The sequence below is a fragment of the Nerophis ophidion genome, linkage group LG23 (assembly GCF_033978795.1).
Source record: "Nerophis ophidion isolate RoL-2023_Sa linkage group LG23, RoL_Noph_v1.0, whole genome shotgun sequence".
In the NCBI taxonomy this organism is placed as follows: Eukaryota; Metazoa; Chordata; class Actinopteri; order Syngnathiformes; family Syngnathidae; genus Nerophis; species Nerophis ophidion.
In genome coordinates this window covers 27,610,501-27,631,110 of record NC_084633.1, presented here as the reverse complement: position 1 = coordinate 27,631,110, position 20,610 = coordinate 27,610,501, and the positions used below count along the sequence as shown (strand labels likewise).

General features: G+C 42.7%; 1 protein-coding gene and 1 long non-coding RNA gene across 4 annotated transcripts in view; one reads left to right on the top strand and one right to left on the bottom strand.

The window, feature by feature from the left end:
* The window catches only part of plppr2a (phospholipid phosphatase related 2a), a 188,476-nt gene that overhangs the window by 7,827 nt on the left and 160,039 nt on the right, over positions 1-20,610 (bottom strand). For 2 of the 3 annotated variants that reach the window (XM_061885553.1, XM_061885552.1), the window contains exons 5-7: positions 5,203-5,453; positions 4,642-4,818; positions 1,584-1,727 (exon numbers count right to left, since the gene is read on the bottom strand). In XM_061885553.1, the coding sequence (XP_061741537.1) occupies positions 1,584-1,727; positions 4,642-4,818; positions 5,203-5,453 (572 nt within the window). Of the gene's footprint in view, positions 1-981; positions 1,728-4,641; positions 4,819-5,202; positions 5,454-20,610 lie in introns of those variants that run through there. The other variant, XM_061885551.1, reaches the window with a different exon arrangement.
* LOC133541855 (uncharacterized) lies at positions 1,345-18,968 on the top strand. The gene is made up of 3 exons (XR_009803988.1): positions 1,345-1,519; positions 1,624-1,757; positions 18,798-18,968. It is a non-coding gene; the product is annotated as an uncharacterized LOC133541855 (long non-coding RNA).

The window sequence follows — 20,610 nt, the reverse complement described above, 5'->3', positions numbered from 1 at the left end:
ACCTCATTGCTCTTTTATCCTGCAATACGACAAACTAATGCAACAGAATTTAGTAATATTTGTACTGTAAAGTTAAAATTTGAACGACAATAAAAATAAGTCTAAGTCTGAGTGGTTATTTTTTCTATAAAATAATTGTTATAATTGCCATCAGCGAAGTTAATCGCACCATTTTATAAGCCGCAGTGTTTAAAGTGTAGGGGAAAAAAAGGGGCTTATAGTATATAGATATATACATACAAATACATATATATATATATACATATATATATATATATATACATACATACACATACATACATACATACATACATACATATACATATATATATATATATATATATATATATATATATATATATATATATATATATATATATATATATATATATATATATATATATATATATATATATATATATATTTATATATAGAGCTACATACACATTTCCTTGAACTGCCGAATGGCATATAGTAAGCGCCTGCCTTGAATTACTGCCGGGTCAAACTCGCTTCCCAAAATAATAAGCACATGCTTAGTATTACCGCCTGGTCAAACTCGTGACGTCACGAGTGACACTTCCCCTGTCATCATTTTCAAAATGAAGGAGGCTGATTTCAATACCGGTAATTTGAAATCGTATAAAGGGAAGAAGATTAAGAACTATTCAGTAGGATTTAAGGTCCAAGCCTACATACATCACACTCAAATTTTTACAGCATACCTTTGGTAAGTGCCGTAGTGAGGAAAGGTTTTAAAATAATTAGCGCATGCTTACTTTTACCGCATGCCTTTGGTAAGCGCAGGAGTGGGAAGAGGTTTTAAATTAATTAGCCCCCCGGCGGCAATTCAAGGAAATACGGTGTATATATATATATATATATATATATATATATATATATATATATATATATATATATATATATATATACACACACACACAATTCAACAACAGCAGTTCTAAATTGCCTTGTGTATGAATTGTGCTCTATAAATAAAATTACCTACCATGTCTGCCAAGTTCTGGGATGTTTTTACTCACGGGGCGCTAAAGCGCCATTAAAGACGCCAGCAGAAGACACATCATCCTGACGTAAATACAGCCAAACAAAGGCACCTGCTACATCCATAAAGTTGTTTTTTAAATCACATCATTGTGTCGCACAATTTTGTGGCCAGCTGCTTTGCATTTCATCCCGATGCTAAATTACACCAAAATCGTTGCCGAGTGAACTGCTGACACGCAAACAAAGACACGAGCGATTCTGTGCGTATGTAAATGTGCAACACTGTAGAGTGAGAGGAGATAGAAACAAACAAAAGAAAATATTTGTTCCATTTTGTGGTCAAAATGTAACCGCTGCACATTTCACGCCAGTGGAACAAATCCCAGCTGCGCTCTTATCCGCTGACTGCACGGCGTGCATGTGCAAAGATTTATAGGATCCATTGGGGGTGTTTTCCTTCACGCATGCGTGCTCGGTGTTTTGGGACAACAAGGAGGACAAACGGAGTCAGGTAAGACGAGGAGTGCCAGGTCACAGACGGTCCTGAGTGTGTGCAGACGTGACCCTGTCCTTACCTGAGGACCACTTAACTTTTCGAGTGGACTTTCCACACAGGGCAGCGTCACCATGGGCATGCCCAGCGTGGACTCGGGGCGCTGGGGTCGTGATGCAGGAGGTCTGGGCTGCGACTGCTGGAAGTTGTTAATCACACATGTCACCTGGAGGAAGAAGCACAGAGGAGTTGCAAGGTGAGAAAAGCAATGGATTATCCGACTCTTTTGCTATATATATATATATATATATATATAAACGGCTGCAAATCTTTGGGTGTCCCACGATTCAATGCAATATCGATTCTTGGGGTTTCAATTCGATAATATATCAATTTTTTCGATTTTAACGCGATTCTCGATTCAAAAAATATTTTTTTTTCGATTCAAAACAATTCTGTATTCATTCAATACATATCATTTCAGCAGGATCTACCCCAGTCTGCTGATATGCAAGCAGAGTATAGATTTTTTTTTCAAAAAGCTCTTATAATTGTTAAGGACAATGTTTTATCGATTGATTGCAATAATGTAAATTTGTTTTAAGTACTAAACGAACCAAAAATATGACTTATTTAATCTTTGTGAAAATATTGGACATGAGATGCGATGCAAGTGTAAGCCAATGTGACACTATTGTCCTTTTTTATTATTTTTATAAATGTCTAATGATAATGTAAATGAGGGAATTTTAATCACTGCTATGCTGAAATTATAACTAATATTGATACTGTTTTTGATAATATTAATTTTTGTTTCACTACTTTTGGTTTGTTCTGTGTCTCCTCTCAATTGCTCTGTTTATTGCAGTTCTGAATGTTGCTGGGAAAGGTTTGGTTTTGGAGTTGGATTGCATTGTTATGGTATTTCTGTGTAGTGGTTTGTTGGATTGATAAAAAAATAAATTAAAATAAATTAATTTAAAAAAAACATCGATTAAAAAAAAAAAAGAGAATCGATTCTGAATCGCACAACGTATTCAATTTGATTCGTATTTGAATCGATTTTTTCCCACACCCCTAATATGTGTATATATATATATATATATATATACACATGAAACAGTTCTGTAGAGATGAAGTAGTCTTGTGATTTTTTCCCACACCTATATATATATATATATATATATATATATATATAGGTGTGGGAAAAAATCACAAGACTACTTCATCTCTACAGAACTGTTTCATGAGGGGTTCCCTCAATCATCAGGAAATCTCCTGATGATTGAGGGAACCCCTCATGAAACAGTTCTGTAGAGATGAAGTAGTCTTGTGATTTTTTCCCACACCTACATATTGCGCTCTACCACGGTATCGAGCACTATTCTCTGGATAATCCAATCAAGACATATATATATATATATATATATATATATATATATTGGCCCTGCGATGAGGTGGCGACTTGTCTAGGGTGTACCCCGCCTTCCGCCCGATTGTAGCTGAGATAGGCGCCAGCGCCCCCCGCGACCCCAAAAGGGAATAAGCGGTAGAAAATGGATGGATGGATATATATATATATATATATATACACATACACATATACACAATCATGATCAAAAGTTTACATACACTAGTAAAGAATGTCATGGCTGTTTTGAGTTTCCAATATTTTCTACAACACTTATTATTTTGTGATAGAGTGATTGGAGCACATACTTGTTCATCACAAAATACATGCATGAAGTTTGGTTCTTTCATGAATTTATTATGGGTCTACTGAAAATGTGACCAAAATCTGCCGGGTCAAATATAAGTATTTGGTTACATGTCCCTTGGCAAGTTTCACTGCAATAAGGCGCTTTTGGTAGCCATCCACAAGCTTCTGGTTGAATTTTTGACCACTTCTCTTGACAAAATTGGTGAAGTTCAGCTAAATGTGTCGGTTTTATGACTTGGACTTGTTTCTTCAGCTATGTCCACAGGTTTAAATCAGAACTTTGGGAAGGCCATTCTAAAACCTTAATTCTAGCCTGATTTAGACATTCCTTTACCACTTTTGATGTGTGTTTGGGGTCATTGTCCTGTTGGAACACCCAACTGCACCCAAGACCCAACCTCCGGGCTGATGACTTTAGGTTGTCCTGAAGAATTTGGAGGTAATCCTCCTTTTTCATTGTCCCATTTAAAGCACTACTTCCATTGGCAGCAAAACAGGCCCAGAGCATAATACTACCACCACCATGCTTGACGGTGGTGTTCCTGGGATTAAATGCCTCACCTTTTCTCCTCCAAACATATTGCTGCGTTTTATGGCCAAACGGCTCAATTTTTGTTTCATATGACCACATAAGGTTTTATCACAGAAGGTTTTATCTTTTTCCATGTGATGTCAGATGAAACAAAAATTGAGCTGTTTGGCCACAATACCCAGCAATATGTTTGGAGGAGAAAAGGTGAGGCCTTTAAACCCAAGAACACCATTTCTACCGTCAAGCATGGTGGTGGTAGTATACCCAGATACACACACACACACACACACACACACACATACACACACATGTATATATATATATATATATATATATATATATATATATATATATATATATATATATATATATACTTCTATATATATATATATATATATATATATATATATATATATATATATATATTTTGAACATGCACAAAAGGGAAGAGAATTTGAACCGTTGAGTATTAGTGTAGATTCCCTGGTAATGGGAATTGGCATACCATCCATTTTCTACCGCTTATTCCCTTTGGGGTCGCGGGGGGCGCTGGTGCCTATCTCAGCTACAATCGGGCAGAAGGCGGTGTACACCCTGGACAAGTCGCCACCTCCTCGCAGGGCCAGCACAGATAGACAGACAACATTCACACTCACATTCACACACTAGGGACCATTTAGTGTTGCCAATCAACCTATCCCCAGGTGCATGTCTTGGGAAGTGGGAGGAAGCCGGAGTACCCGGAGGGAACCCACGGGGGGGGACATGCAAACTCCACACAGAAAGATCCCGAGCCCGGGATTGAACCCTGACTAGTCAGGACCTCCGTATTGTGAGGCCCATTGACATGAAATTTCAACGGTATCCTAGCAAATATTTGCTACTCACCAAGAACACAGCGATAGCGCACCCCGTGAAGGAACCGGCCAAGACATCGGCCCAGTGGTTGCGGTATTCAGCCACCCGGACCACGCCTACGATCATGGCCAGACAGAGCAGGGTGAAGCTGATGGTTGGCTTTGTCAGACGCGTACCCTTGGTCTTGAACATCAGCGTCACGTACATCTGAAGAAAGGCATGTAGGAGACAACAGTAGGAAACAACAGTCTGACACTCAGTAAACCAGGCAATCATCTTCGACAAAAGGTACCATAAGATCCTCTCAACTAAAGGTTAAAGTGAAATACACATTTCCTGTCCTGCCAAGACGAATGACTGTTGAATCTCACCGAAAGGGTCAAATGGAAAACATCATCTCTGGCCGAGCAGGTTAAAGTTAAAGTTAAAGTACCAATGATTGTCAGACACTCCCATCACCTCCCATGGGGTGATCAAGGGTGATGGGTCAAATGCAGAGAATAATTTCGCCACACAAAGAGTGTGTGAGATTGATAGCATGAGTCTTGCGGTTCTTTACGGAAACACCGCCCCCGGCGTGCATCAACCTACCACTGTGTACACCGCTGAGTAGACGCTGAGTGCCGCGTCCTTGGACGGGAAGGATTTACGTGCAGACATGACCACGAGGGGGTTGCCGGTGCAGGCGCGGCGTTCTGTGACGTACTGCATGTTGGACTGGCAGCCCAGTGCCGTATAGTTGGGTCGGCACGCTGAGAGGAAGTGAGGGGTCTGGTTCCCTGTCACCACCTGGCCGGCATTGGCGAAGATGGTCGTGGTAAACAGACCAAAGGCGTAGACACCTGGGAACAGATGAGTAGAGGTGGTGCATCATAGAAGTGAGTTTGCATGTACAGTAGGAAGGCTTCTTTCCTCGCGGTCTACCTGACACATAAAATGTGACAAATTTGGAGGGTACACTATCCACTTCAGCCACCAGATGGCAGTGAAGTGTTGAGTAGGGCTGTGAATCTTTGGGCACCACACGATTGGATTTTGGGTGGTAACAATTCGATTCAGAATCGATTCTTGATTCAAAATCAATACTTTTTTAATAACATTGGTTGCCAGTTCTACCATTGACTACATTCCTTCATAAAATAGATAAACAGCTTTGATAAATTTAAATATTACTTAAAAGAAAATTGGTTTTGTTTAACCAAATGCTTCCCAAACATTTAACCCTTGTGTTTGCAACATGTTTGTCAACACTGTCTGTTCTCATTTCCTCGCACATTTGACCCTCTAATGTTCTGTGTACCTACACTCTGTCCTCCTCCTGTCTAGGCCTGCTGTGTGTGTGTGTGTGTTTGTGTGTGTGTACACGGTACACAGAACTTCAATTTCCACACTTCTATTCTATTCCAGTGGACCTGGACATCTTATATGTAATAGAAATGTGAAGTGGGGGTGTGTTCATGAAATATGTATTCTGATATATGTTCTTCACAGAAAATTTGCCAAAGCCAGTGAGTCTCAGTTTAAAAAAATTAATTATTTTTATAATATTTCTTTAAAAAAAAAATGAAAACGTGTCCCACAGACCCAAACACCACACAAACATAAATAAGTCAACAAGGGAAGTATCCAACTTTTCTCTTTTCTAAAGTAAATGTATACAGCAGATATGATAATCTACATCAACAATATGATTTGTCTGAGTGGCCGGAAAAGACCAATTAAAAAAATACAAATAAATTTGATTTTTTAAATTTTTTTTAATTTTTTATTATCAATTAGTAAGAAACACGCTTCTTTCGACAATCAATTTTATTTGACACTCCTAGTGTTAAGTATCTAAAAACATTTTGGTGACAATTCCAACTTTGACCAGTGCCGCTTTCCATCATTTTCAGCTAATGAAATTACAAAATGAATGACCCCCTCCTCTGACGTGAAATCCACCCAGGAATAGCTGGGTTGCATTTGATGTCACATCTGCTTTTCTATTTTGCTGCTTAATTCACACAATGGCCAAGCAGCTTGAACGTAGCATTAAAACAAGTGAGAGTGAGTGTAGACTTTGATCAAAAAATTCCGTACTGCTGTTCTGTTCTTGGGTATACCAGTTGTTCAAATAGAGAGATAGCAAGTCATTTTCATAGAGTACTGAAATGAATGGTTCATAAAGGTAAAAAAAGTCGGGAAAACATGTAAAATATCACTTTTATCATATTGTGGAATACAATCGGACCTTTCGTGTCCGCAGGGATCACTTTGTAAAATGTTTGAACATTTGATTTGTTTTGAGAACATTTCTGTGTGCAATCGAGTTCGCCTGTTGATCTCACAGTTCACTCTTCCTTCACTCATGAACTCGACTCCGCGGTACTTAAACTCCTCCACTTGGGGCACGGTCTCCTCCCCAACCCGGAGACGGCACTCCACCCTTTTCCAGGTGACAACCATGGATTTTTACTGGTGCTGATAGAGTCGCTTCACACTCAGCTGCGAACCGATCCAGTGAGAGCTGAAGGTCCTGGCCAGATGAAGCCATAAGGACCACATCATCTGCAAGAGCAGAGACCAAACTGGATTCCCTCAACAACATGACAGTGCCTTGAAATTCTGTCCATAAAAGTTATGAACAGAATCGGTGACAAACGGCAGCCTTGCCGGAGTGTAACCCTCACTGGAAATGAGTCCGACTTACTGCCGGAAATGCAGACCAAGCTCTGACACTGATCATATGAGAAGTGGACCTCCACAATTAGACAGTCCGATACCCCATACTCTCTGAGCACTCCTCCTTTTCTGGGCAAGAACCCTGGACTCAGACTGCGAGGTGATGATGCAGTCGCTTCACACTCGGCTGTGAACCAATCCAGTGAGAGCTGAATATCCAGGCCAAATGAAGCCATCAGGACCACATCATCTGCAAAAAGCAGAGACCAAACCAGATCCCCTCAACACCCTGACAGTGCCTTGAAATTCTGTCCATAAAAGTTATGAACAGAATCGGTGACAAAGGGCAGCCTTGGCGGAGTCCAACCCTTACTGGAAACGGGTCCGAAACGGGTCAGCAATGCGGACCAAGCTCTGACACCGATCATACAGGGAGTCAACCGCCATAACCAGACAGTCCGATTCCCCATAATCTCTGAGCACTCCCCACTCTTAGGGCACACGGTCGAATTCTTTCTCTAAGTCCACAATTTCTTCCTTACTGTATTCAATGCTGGACAGTGATATTTTCCTAAAATGTGTATTCAATTTGAGACCAATAGCCAATATCGCTGCTGTACTTACATTATTCAAATGAAACAATTAAAAAAAAAACTAAAGGTAAACCAAAGTAGAGCTGTGCTGTGCTGGACACACTATGGTCTGCATAGAGTAGCTCAAGAGAGGATTGCTGGCAAGAACAGTTTTACACTAAATCTTTTTAATCACATTAGTACATAAAACCAAACTACATGAGGTCTCTCTGCCAAGTCTCAAAGGGTTTAGTCAATTTGCAAAGAAAGACCATTCGCAGTAAAATTGACACATAGATAAATAAATGATAAATGGGTTGTACTTGTATAGCACTTTTCTACCTTCAAGGTACTCACAGCGCTTTGACACTACTTCCACATTTACCCATTCACACAAGAATGAAGGGAGCTGCCATGCAAGGCGCTAACCAGCACCCATCAGGAGCAAGGGTGAAGTGTCTTGCTCAGGACACAACGGACGTGACAAGGTTGGTACTAGGTGGGGATCGAACCAGGGACCCTCGGGTTGCGCACAGCCACTCTTCCACTGCGCCACGCCGTGGTACTGCTAATTGTTTTTGTGGTCCAAGCAGCAAGAATGCATAAAGTTGAAGTTGCAAAAGACTGTAAAACCAGATTTTTCAACTACATTGTTATAGGCAGTGTCATTTTTTTGTTGACTAGAAATGTTTATCAATCATTGTCAACAGTGTATTCTCCCCTAACCTAAATAGGACGATAACGAGTCAAAACAAATGCAATTTGACGAAAACAATTACGAAACTAATTGACAATTTAGTCGATAAATAAATATGAGACAAAGAATAATTGACAGAGATTAGATCTATCCATCCATCCATCCATTCATCCATCTTTTCCGCCTATCCGAGGTCGAGCCAGACTTTCCTCTCCCAAGCCACTTCATCCAGCTCTTCCCGGGGGATCCCGAGGCGTTCCCAGGCCAGCCGGGAGACATAGTCTTCCCAACATGTCCTGGGTCTTCTCCGTGGCCTCCTACTGGTTGGACGTGGCCTAAACACCTCCCTAGCGAGGCCATCGGGTGGCATCCTGACCAGATGCCCAAACCACCTCTGCTCCTCTCGATGTGGAGGAGCAGCAGCTTTACTTTGAGCTCCTCCTGGATGGGAGAGCTTCTCACCGTATCTCTAAGGGAGAACACCGCCACCCGGTGGGGGAAACTCATTTCAGTCGCTTGTACCCATGATTTTGTCCTTCCGGTCATAACCCAAAGCTCATGACCATAGGTGAGGATGGGAACGTAGATGACCGTTAAATTGAGAACTTTGCCTTCCGGCTCAGCTCCTTCTGAGTCCAAACCTCATTGGAAACGTGTCCGACTTACTGCCGGAAATTCGGACCAAGCTCAGACACTGATCGTACAGGGAGCGGACCGCCACAATTAGACAGTCCGATACCCCATACTGTCTGAGCACTCCCCACAGGACTTCCCAAGGGACACGGTCGAATGCCTTCTCCAAGTCCACAAAGCACATGTAGACTGGTCTGGCAAACTCCCATGCACCCTCAAGGACCCTGCCGAGAGTATAGAGCTGGTCCAAAGTTCCACGATCAGGACGAAAACCACACTGTTCCTCCTGAATCCGAGGTTCGACTATCCGGCGTAGCCTTCTCTCCAGTACACCTGAATATACCTTACCGGGGAGGCTGAGGAGTGTGATCCCACGATAGTTGGAACACATCCTTCTTAAAGAGAGGAACCACCACCCAGTCTACCAAGCCAGAGATACCGCCCCCGATGTCCACGCGATGCTGCAGAGTCCTGTCAACCAAGACAGCCCCACAGCATCCAGAGCCTTAAGGAACTCCGGGCGGACCTCATCCACCACCGGGGCCTTGCCACCGAGGAGCTTTTTAATTACCTCAGCAACCTCAGCCCCAGAAATAGGAGAGCCCACTACAGATTCCCCAGGCACTCCTTCCTCATAGGAAGACGTGTTGGTGGTATTAAGGAGGTCTTCGAAGTATTCCCTCCACCGATCCACAACATCCGCAGCCAAGGTCAGCTGAACACCAGCCTCACCAAACACGGTGTTGACAGTGCACTGCTTCCCCTTCCTCAGGCGGCGGATCATGGTCCAGAATCGCTTCAAAGCCATCCGGAAATTGTTTTCCATGGCTTACCCGAACTCCTTCCATGTCCGAGTTTTTACATCCGTGACCGCTGAAGCCGCACACCGTTTGGCCTGTCGGTACCTGTCCGCTGCCTCCGGAGTACAATGAGCCAAAAGAACCTGATAGGACTCCTTCAACTTGACGGCATCCCTCACCACTGGTGTCCACCAACGGGTTCTAGGATTACAGCCACAACATGCACCAACTACCTTGCAGCCACTGCTCCAATCAGCCGCCTCGACAATAGAGGTGCGGAACAAGGTCCACCCGGACTCAATGTCCAGCACCTCCCTCATGGCATGTTCAAAGTTCTTCTGGAGGTGGGAATTGAAACTCTCCCTGATAGGAGACTGCCAGACCCTCACAACGCGTTTGGGCCTGCCATCCTCCCCAACCATCGCAGCCAACTCATAACCAGGTGGTGATCGGTAGAAAGCTCCGCTTCTCCCTTCGCCCGAGTGTCCAAAACATGAGTCCGCAAATCCGATGACACAACTATAAAGTCGATCATGGAACAGCGGCCTAGGGTATCCTGGTGCCAAGGGACACCCTTATGTTTGAACATGGTGTTTGTTATGGACAAACTGTGACGAGCACAAAAGTCCAATAACAAAACACTATTCGGGTTCAGATCCGGGCGGCCATTTTTCCCAATCACGCCTCTCCAGGTTTCATTGTTGTTGCCAACATGAGCATTGAAATCCCCCAGTAGGACAAGGGAATCACCCGGGGGAGCACTTTCCAGTACTCCTTCGAGTGTATCCAAAAAAAGTGGGTACTCTGAACTGCTGTGTGGTGCGTAAGCACTAACAGTCAGGACCCGTACCCCCACCCGAAGGCGGAGGGAGGCTACCCTCTCGTCCACTGGGTTGAACTCCAACGTACAGGCTTTGAGCTGCGGGGAAACTAGAATTGGTACCCCAGCTCGTCGCCTCTCACTGCGTGCAACGCCAGTGTGGAAGAGAGTCCATCCCCACTCAAAAGAACTGGTTCCAGAGAGCCCTTGCTGTGCGTTGAGGTGAGTCCGACTATATCCAGCCGGAACTTCTCTACCTCCTTCCCCCCCAGCGAGGTGACATTCCACGTCTCAAGAGCTAGCTTATGTAGCCGAAGATCAGACCGCCAAGTGCCCTGCCTTCGGCTTCTGCCCAGCTCACAATACACCCGACCTCTATGGCCGCTCCCATGAGTGGTGAGCCCATTGGAGGAATGGCCCACGTTGCCTCTTCGGGTTGTGCCCGGCCGGGCCCCATGGGAACTGGCCCGACCACCAGGCGCTCGCCATCGTGCCCAAACTCCGGGCCTGGCTCCAGTTGGGGGCTCCGATGACTAGCGTCCGGGCGAGTGAAAACTGAGTCCTAATTGTTGCATTCCCATAGAATTCTTCGATTTGCTCTTTGTCTGATCCCTTACCTAGGACCTGTTTGTCTTGGGAAACCCTAACAGGGGGCATGAAATCCCCCAGACAACATAGCTCCTAGGATCATTGGGACACGCAAACTCCTCTACCACGGTAAGGTGGCAGCTCAGAGAGGGTTAATTGTTTTCGTTGACGAAAACAATTACGAAATTAATTGACAATTTAGTCGATGAATAAATACGAGAAAGAATAATTGACATAGATGAAATCCTATCATGTTTATTTTTGTCTTCAGGTGGGTAGGACAAGTTCGGAATCCATCCAATGACACTAGCATGCAGGAGAGGGGCGTGTGTAAATCATGGTGGGGATCCGATCAGAACTACAACTACGAAGATGCGGTTTTTGGATTTTTCACAAGACTATATTGTGGGGATGTAACGATAAACGGTAATAATGATGACTCCCGGCAGTTAGTATTACCCTTCAAAGGTAAAATGATCTAAAAACCGATAACTGCACTTTTATGAACTCATTGGTGCCAGCTCGCTAGCTTAAATGCTAACCTGAAAACAAGAGGATTACAGTCGTGGTCAGAAGTTTACATACACTTGTAAAGAAAATAATGTCATGGCTGTCTTGAGTTTAGAATAATTTCTAAAGCTCTTATTTTTTTGTGATAGAGTGATTGGAGCACATACCTGTTGGTCACAGAAAAGATTCATGAAGTTTGGTTCTTTTATTAAATTATTACGGGTCTCCTGAAAATGTGACCAAAATCTGCTGGGTCAAATGTTAATATTTGGTTACATGTCCCTTGGCAAGTTTCACTGCAATAAGGTGCTTTTGGTAGCCATCCACAAGCTTCTGGCAAGCTTCTTGTTGAATTTTTGACCACTCCTCTTGACAATATTGGTGCAGTTCAGCTAAATGTGTTGGTTTTCTGACATGGACTTGTTTGTTCAGCATTGTCCACATATTTAAGTCAGGACTTGGGGAAGGCTATTCTAAAACCTTAATTTCAGCCGGATTTAGCCATTCCTTTACCACGTTTGACGTGTGTTTGGGGACGACGGCATAGTGATTGCACGGAGGCATAATTCAGTCTTAGGTCGTTGTCACTCATGTAGAAGGGTAGTTATTGTTGTTGGGTGTTAACTTGTATATTAAGTGTTCTGCTACATATTGGTAAGACACCCGTTCGGTTTGTCAAACGAGTAGCACTGGCCACAACTTGAAAACTGATCAGCACCGTCCTTCAAGTAAGCTGAAGTGCCATCTGGAGTTGTTGCTACCAGCCACTCAGACAGACAATCTTATGTGTTTGTGAGTGAGGAGAAAGACAAATGAGTTGTTAAGGCCCAGCAAGGACGCTGAATCATTTTCTATACGGTGGACATGTATCCATGAAATTATGTAAAAGCCATAAAAGGTATGTTTGACAGAGAAGCAGCTTAAGGGGGATATTGGAGACGCTCTCCTTTCCGAGTTAAATGCTGCATAACAACTACTTTTATGATTTACTTTTCATACAATATTTTTCTAAAGCACATTAGATGCTAAAATTGTGGTGTTTCTGCTTTGACCTGCCTGGATGGTTCGGACTTTGCATGTCGTTTTTCCGTGCCTTTGAATTTAGTTTTTGCCAATGCTCCTCCCTTTGCTCTTTGTCAGTACGGAGCACTGACTGAGGACACCCTGTTTTGTGTTGTCTTTTTTGTCCGGAGATGGTGCCGACGTAGTGGCTGCTGGTGGCAGGAGGTCTGTGCTCTTGTTTCATCCTCTTGTGTTCCTGATGTTGCCCTCTTGTTTTCAAATGTTTTTTTTTTTGCCTTTTGGTTCGGCACCCTTTGGAACTGTGTGACATGGGGTGGCACTTTTGTGACTTCCGCTGCGCTTCTTTGTGAACTTCCGGATCTTCCTCCCGGGAGCCTTTTCGCCATGGAGACCAGCTGCTCGGTTGGGTCTCTGCCACACCAGAGTCTGTTTGGAGAGACTGGAAGAGATGGGACTAAGGAGCTAGTGCTGAGCACTGGGGACAGACTGGCTTCACAGTGTCTTGGCTGAATGAGCAGGTATCGGACACCTCGGTCTCCTTAACGCATCCTCGCTCGTTCATGCGGACTGGACACTGGCGGAGAGTTGGTGGGCGATCGAGGATGGAGTTGGCTCTCTTTGTTGCTTTGTTAGGTCTGCTCCTGTATTTGGCCATGCTGCCCCCCACACCAGCAGACGATGGCGTGGAACACCGTCATGTGGTGGACCTAAACAAGGGACTATAAATTGTTTAAGACGGCATTGGCAACGACGGCATAGTGACTGCACGGAAGCATAATCCAATCTTAGGTCGTTGTCACTCACGTAGAAGTGTAGTAATTGCTGTTGGGTGTTAACTTGCATATTAACATGATTTGCTCCCGGGAGCCTTTGGTCCATGGAGACCAGCTGTTGTGTCTCTGCCACACCAGAGTCCGTTTAGAGAGAATGGAGGTGATGCGGATGAAGAGACAGGGCTGCGGAGCTGGCCCTGAGCGCCGGCGACGGACAGGCTTCACAGCGTCTTGGCTGAATGAGCAGGTATCGGACACCTTGGTCTCCTTAGACTCATCCAAGCGGACTGGACACTGGCAGAGAGTTGGTTGGCGGCCGAGGGTGGAGTCAGATCTCTAGGTTGATTTTTTGGGTCTGCTCCTGTATTTGGCCATGCTCCCCCCACACCAGCAGACGATGGCGTGGAACACCGTCATGTGGTGGACCTACACAAAGGACTATGAACTGTTTAAAACGGCGTTGGCGATGGCGGCTCAGTGACTGCACGGAAGCGTAATTCAGCCTTAGGTCGTTGTCACTCACATTGAAGTGTAGTAATTGCTGTTGGGTGTTAACTTGCATATTAACATGATTTTCTCCCGGGAACCTTTGGCCCATGGAGACCAGCTGTTGGGTCTCTGCCACACCAGAGTACGTTTAGAGAGACTGGAGGTGATGCGGATGAAGAGACAGGGCTGCGGAGCTGGCCCTGAGCGCCGGCGACGGATGGGCTTCACAGCGTCTTGGCTGAATGAGCAGGTATCGGACACCTTGGTCTCCTTACACTCATCCAAGCGGACTGGACACTGGCCGAGAGTTGGCTGGCGGCCGAGGGTGGAGTCATATCTCTTGGTTGATTTTTTTGGGTCTGCTCCTGTCTTTGGCCATGCTCCCCCCACACCAGCAGACGATGGCGTGGAACACCGTCATGTGGTGGACCTAAACAAAGGACTATGAACTGTTTAAGACGGCGTTGGCGACGAAGGCATAGTGACTGCACCGAAGCGTAATTCAGTCTTAGGTCCTTGTCACTCATGTAGAAGGGTAGTTATTGTTGTTGGGTGTTAACTTGCATATTAACTTGATGTGCCTCCCGGGAGCCTTTTGGCCATGTAGACCTAGCTGCTTGGTTGGGTCTCTGCCACACCAGAGTCCGTTTGGAGAGACTGGAGGTGATGCGAATGAAGAAACAGGGCTTCGGAGCTGGCGCTGAGCGCCGTGGACGGATGGGCTTTACAGTGTCTTGGCTGAATGAGCAGGTGTCGGACACCTTGGTCTCCGTGGACGCATCCTCACTCATCCAGGCGGACTGGAAACTGGCCGAGAGTTGAAGGGGGGCCGAGGGTGGAGTGGGCTCTCTTGGTTGCTTTGTTGGGTCTGTTCCTTTCTCTGGCCATGCTCCCTCCACCCCAGCAGAGGCCACCACAGTGTATATGTTTCTTGTTTTTGTTGTTTTAATTGTGTGGCTGTGTGTAGAAGTGGCTGGTTGCATCAGTCTTTAATGTCCTTTGATGTTTCCCCTCTTACACACGTTTATGTGTGCTATGGCTATGAGTTTTGTTTTTCTCCTTGGCCTCAGTCTGGACTCTCTCTCCAGGGGCCCAGGCTTAAACTGCGGGCCGGATTGAAAATCTTAATGGGCCGCATGTGGCCCGCGAGCCCAGGTCTGCTTTAGAGAATATAATGTGATGCTATTTATTTTTTAGGTAAATGTATTGTGTGTAGGACCAATACAGGCAAACAACACATCAGAAATACATGTTCGGAATAACCGTATTATCTTTCAGTTTTGGTTGATTTTAGTGGTGCCAGTGGACCAAAACGGTAGTGTTTTGCCAGAAGAAGACCACATTTCCCATGAGGACTAGCGCATATAGCGTCATACTGACATGATGTCTCTGTCATATTGGCACAAATAAGATGTCTCTAATGGCTGTGCTGATAAATAGCAGACATTATCAAGAAATGGTCTTAGATTGTGCTACAAACATGACGCTACTAGCAAAAATGTATCGGCGCGGATGCAGGTCCGAAGCAAAGAAAGATCGGCGGGGGAGTTTTTTTGAAGGAAGTAATGTGGAACTATCAAGTTGGTGGCTATTTATTGCTACCGTGTAAATTTCCAATAGCTAAAATTAGCAATATCAGTTTGATTTGAGCATGGAAAGTCACCTACTAGTCCAGCAGGAACAGAGTCAAAGCAGAATCGGTCTGAAATCCCTCATTTTTTATCCTTGTCCAGCGAGTGAAAGCCGGGGCAATGTTGATCCTTGACTGTCCTTTTATTCGGGTAGCCTCCCTTTTTCTTTTTCTTTTGTCTCCTCAGAACACAACTTTTTGTTTCTTTGGTTGTTTTGCAGCTTCGGCCATGATAACAGTAATTACTCATAGGCGTTCTTCTTCGTCTTCTTTTACTTTTCGGTCTTTTTAACAAATTGGGGCAAAGGGGGAGTGGCTTATGCCGTAAAGCAAGTCAGCACATTTGTAGTTTTTTTGCACGTCAGGGTTCCTGCCACCCTCCTCAAAGTCACTAAGTGACAGGAAATGTGATACAAACCCCCTTTAAGGCCATGACAGAGGTGTCATTCAACTAGTTGTAAGTCCATGTATCGTCCCGAATGTTATAAAAATACTATATGAATGTTAAAAAGTGACTTAGCGCTGCTTTGATTTTTTAAACTGTGTTTGATGACACCTGGGCTATTTTAACAATTTTTTTTTATGAAAACACTGATGTTCTTTTTCAAAATTTAAAGTCAAAACTAAATGTTTATTTTCAAAGCATATGTTTTCAAGTACTAAACCTTCTGGCCCTAATCTATCCCAACAAAAGGCGTGTTATTAGGGGCATATGTGAGCACGTAACAATGGCCTTGACAGTCAATGTTTTTGTTCCTAACAATGGCTCTCAAGATGAAGCAAAAACAAAGCTCGCGCTATCATCAAAGCATTATCTTGGCAATTTCGGCATAATTCCTGTCTCAATGGATGTCGAGAACACTCCCTTGTGAACCGAGGGGTAGAGTGGTCTGAAGTACTTGTTTTGAAGGACATCTGACACAGATGGAGATGTGGCTTAAAAAATATGGTGTTATAAAACATGTCCGCCTGGTTGTTTATCGGCGACGTGTTAACAGAACAGTCACAGTTGAAATAAAAGTCATTTTCACGGAGGGCCACATCACAGTTATGTTTGGCCCCTTTTAACAGTGAATACTATTATTACAAATTTTTTCAAACTAATATGTAAAACAAATAATTTCACCTCACAATGTAGTGTGTACACTGCAAAACTAAAATCTACGTAATATTAAATATCTCAAATAAGGGTGATATTTGCTGATTTTCTGTCTGATAAGATAATTATTCTCACTCAGCAGATTTTATGTTAGAGTGTTTTACTCGTTTTAATTGTTTTGCTCCTAAATGATCTCAGTGAGATATTACAGCTTGTTGCTGAGATTTTATGACCTAAATTGAGTAAAACATGCCTGAAACTAGAATATCAAGTGTTGCAAAGCTGTGTCATCAACACAAGTATAAAACTGCTTTTTCAAAGTAATAATTTCTTATTTCAAGCATGAAAAAAAAAAATCATGACTTTAACGCAATTGTGTCTCATATTAAAACAGATGACAAACAAATGGACTTTGCTGTTTTATTTTCAATGAAACAATAGAAAATACGTACTCATATAGTAGTACAGTTATTAGTGACAATATTATTATTTTAAGGTATTTTGGGGTTCATTGCGGTTTGCTAATTTTACTTGCTTTGGAAAGTCTATAAATACATAAAAATGTTATATCTATGATATGACTGAAGCTGTTGAAAAAAAAATAAAGTGTTGAAAATTAAAAAAATCAAAAATACTTATTTTTTTGGCTCGGGGAGGATAGTGTGTGTTTTTAGTAAAAACTGTGATTGTTCCAAAAATAATTAGGCATCAAAATCAGTATTGTTATGAATGATTGACCCATTAGAGGCTGTAATTACCTCATCTAAAGTAATCAACTTTGCAACTTGTTTTTGGGGTAAAGTATGCATATTTTGTGTTTTTCCCATCATAATTGTTTAGTTGTTTTTTTTTTTTGTTTTTTTTTAAAGAGCATCATATAAAAAAAACACTATAAATATATAAACATGTTATACATATAGCTAGGTCTGAAACATTACAAACATGATGTCTGTTTGTATACCAGTTTTCAAATAGAATGTGTTTCAGACTAGTTGAACGCAACACCACAGATAATCCCTGGAGAGATACCAGTCTGGAGGTTGTGCTAGCTGTTCTTCTAAATCAGTGTTGACCACTCCTACAATCTTCTGAGAGCCTCCAAATGGACTGGACTCTCCCAATGTCGTGAATAAATTGCAATAGCTGGCTAACAAACAAAAGGAGAAATGCCAGGAAAGAAGGACAAAAACTGGATTTTCCGGTAAAAAAATTGAATTTTTGACGGATGAGCAGAGGCGACGTACGATAGGAGGGAGTAAAAGGGTCAGGCCTGACAAGAACTCATCTTTATACTAGTTTTCAAATAGAATGTGTTTCAGGCTAGTTGACTGCAACGCCACGGATAATCCTTGGAGAGATACCAGTCTGGAGGACGTGCTAGCTGTTCTAAATCAGTGTGGATCACTCATACGATCCTCTGCGAGCCTCCCAATGGACTGGACTCTCCCATTGTCATGAGTAAATTGCAATAGCTGGCTAACAAACAAAAGGGGAGATGCCAGGAAAGAAGGACTAAAACTGGATTTCCCGGAAAAAAATGGAAGTTTTGACAGATAACCAGAGGCGACGTACCATAAAAGGGAGTGAAAGGGTCAGGCTTGACAAGAAACCAAACAATATAATAATTGACAATGAGAGATGTTTTTGTTTTTAAATATATAATTGAGTTTCAGCCGTTAGGGCTCATTACTGGTTGTGGAGAGGCGGAGCCGACGGGCCGACGGCGGGGCAGGGCACGTTGCAGCCCTGCACAAGATGGCGACAAGGAGGCGGCGAATGTGGAGGAGAGGAGAGGCGGGGCGGGCTGGGAGATCCGCCGCAATCTAATTCAGGTGTGTGGATCGTGCACCGGCACACAATTAACATTTCTCCTCTGGCTGTATAAAAGGGGAGAAGGAGGAAAGATCAGAGGAGGAGTAGAAGAACCAGCAGCAGATCCTGACGCGCAAAAACAACCGAGAGCGAGCCGAAGACAGCGACTAAGATGCGGCCGACTGAAAGCGAGCGAGGATCGAGCAGGAGAGGAGCAGCTGAAAAGCGATCCGACCAAAAGACTAAGCTTGTGTTATTGAAAAATAAACAATAGTCAAACCTGCAAAGCAATGTCCTTCCTTGATGGTCCATGGAACCCGCACGCCGACGGCAGGAGTCCGTCACACTCGTAATTTCACTATTTGCTCATACTAAATTCTGGTGTCATATGTGTATACAATGTATCTGCTAATGTAGTTATGTTGTAGTTATACAAATACAACAAAGATAGCTAAAGCTGATACTGATACACGTATAATTGGCAAATATCGGCAATCTTCAGACAGCTATAATATCCACTCTGGGCCTCATTACCCATGCAGTGTAAATCTTGTGTAGCTTTGAATAAAACTGGTGATAACAAGTCTTCCCTTTAAAAATAGCAACCACACATTAATATCGACTTGGGTGTGAAATTGTAACAGGAGCATTCACCCAAGATGATGCAGCTAAATATGCTAATTGCTCTCTATTGAATATCATCAAATTAGACGCCGAACGCGAGAAGATGGCGTAAGGGAGCACGGGTGTCGGCAACCATGCGGCTCTTCAGCGCCGCCCTGGTGACTCAGTGGTGCTTGTTCAAAAATGCATGAAAATGAGAAAAGATAGGAGGGAGGGGGAAGTATTTTTTGTTTTATCCTATATGTTTCTGTGCGAGGACAAACATGACACAAGCCTTCCTAATCGTTAGAAAATCCCAATGTTTATATTGAACATGCTTCACTGATTAAAGTATCATGTGTTGTCTTCATTATAATACTTTTAGAGTCATTCTGATAGTCGGCTAATACAGACACTTAAATCATGTGTTGCCTTCATTATAAAACTTATATACGACTTTTAAAGTCATTTTGATAGTAGGCTACTATAGCTAATTCAAACACATCATGTGTTGTCTTGATTATAACACTTAAACAAGGCTTTTAAATTCATTTTGATAGTAGGCTAATACAGCTGATATAGACCCTTGCGTCATGTGTTGTCTTCATTATAACACTTATATAAGACTTTTAAAGTAATTTTGATAGTAGGCTATTAATCTAATATAGACGCTTCATCATGTGTTGCCTTCATTATAACACTTATGTAGGACTTGTAAAGTCATTTTGATAGTAGACTACTATAGCTAATTCGAACACATCATGTGTTGTCTTGATTAAAACACTTAAATAAGGCTGTTAAATTCCTTTTGATAGTAGGCTAATATAGCTGATATAGACACTTGTGTCATGTGTTGTCTTCATTATAAAACTTATATAAGACTTTTAAAGTAATTTTGATAGTAGGCTATTAATCTAATATAGACACTTCATCAATTGTTGCCTTCATTATAAGATTTATAAGACTTTAAGTCATTTTGATAGTTGGCTGATATAACTAATATAGACACTTCATTGTGTGTTGCCTTCATTCTAACACTTATATAGGCCTTGTAAAGTAATTTTAATAGTAGGCCAATATAGCCAATACAGACACTTGCATTATATGTTGCCTTAATTATAACACCTATTTAAGAATTTGAAAGACCTTTTGATAGTAGGCCAATATAGCAAAAGTAGACACTTACTCCATGTATTGCCTTCATTATAACACTTACATAAGACTTCTAAAGTAATTTTGATAGTAGGCTATAAATCTAATATAGACACTTACATCATGTGTTGCCT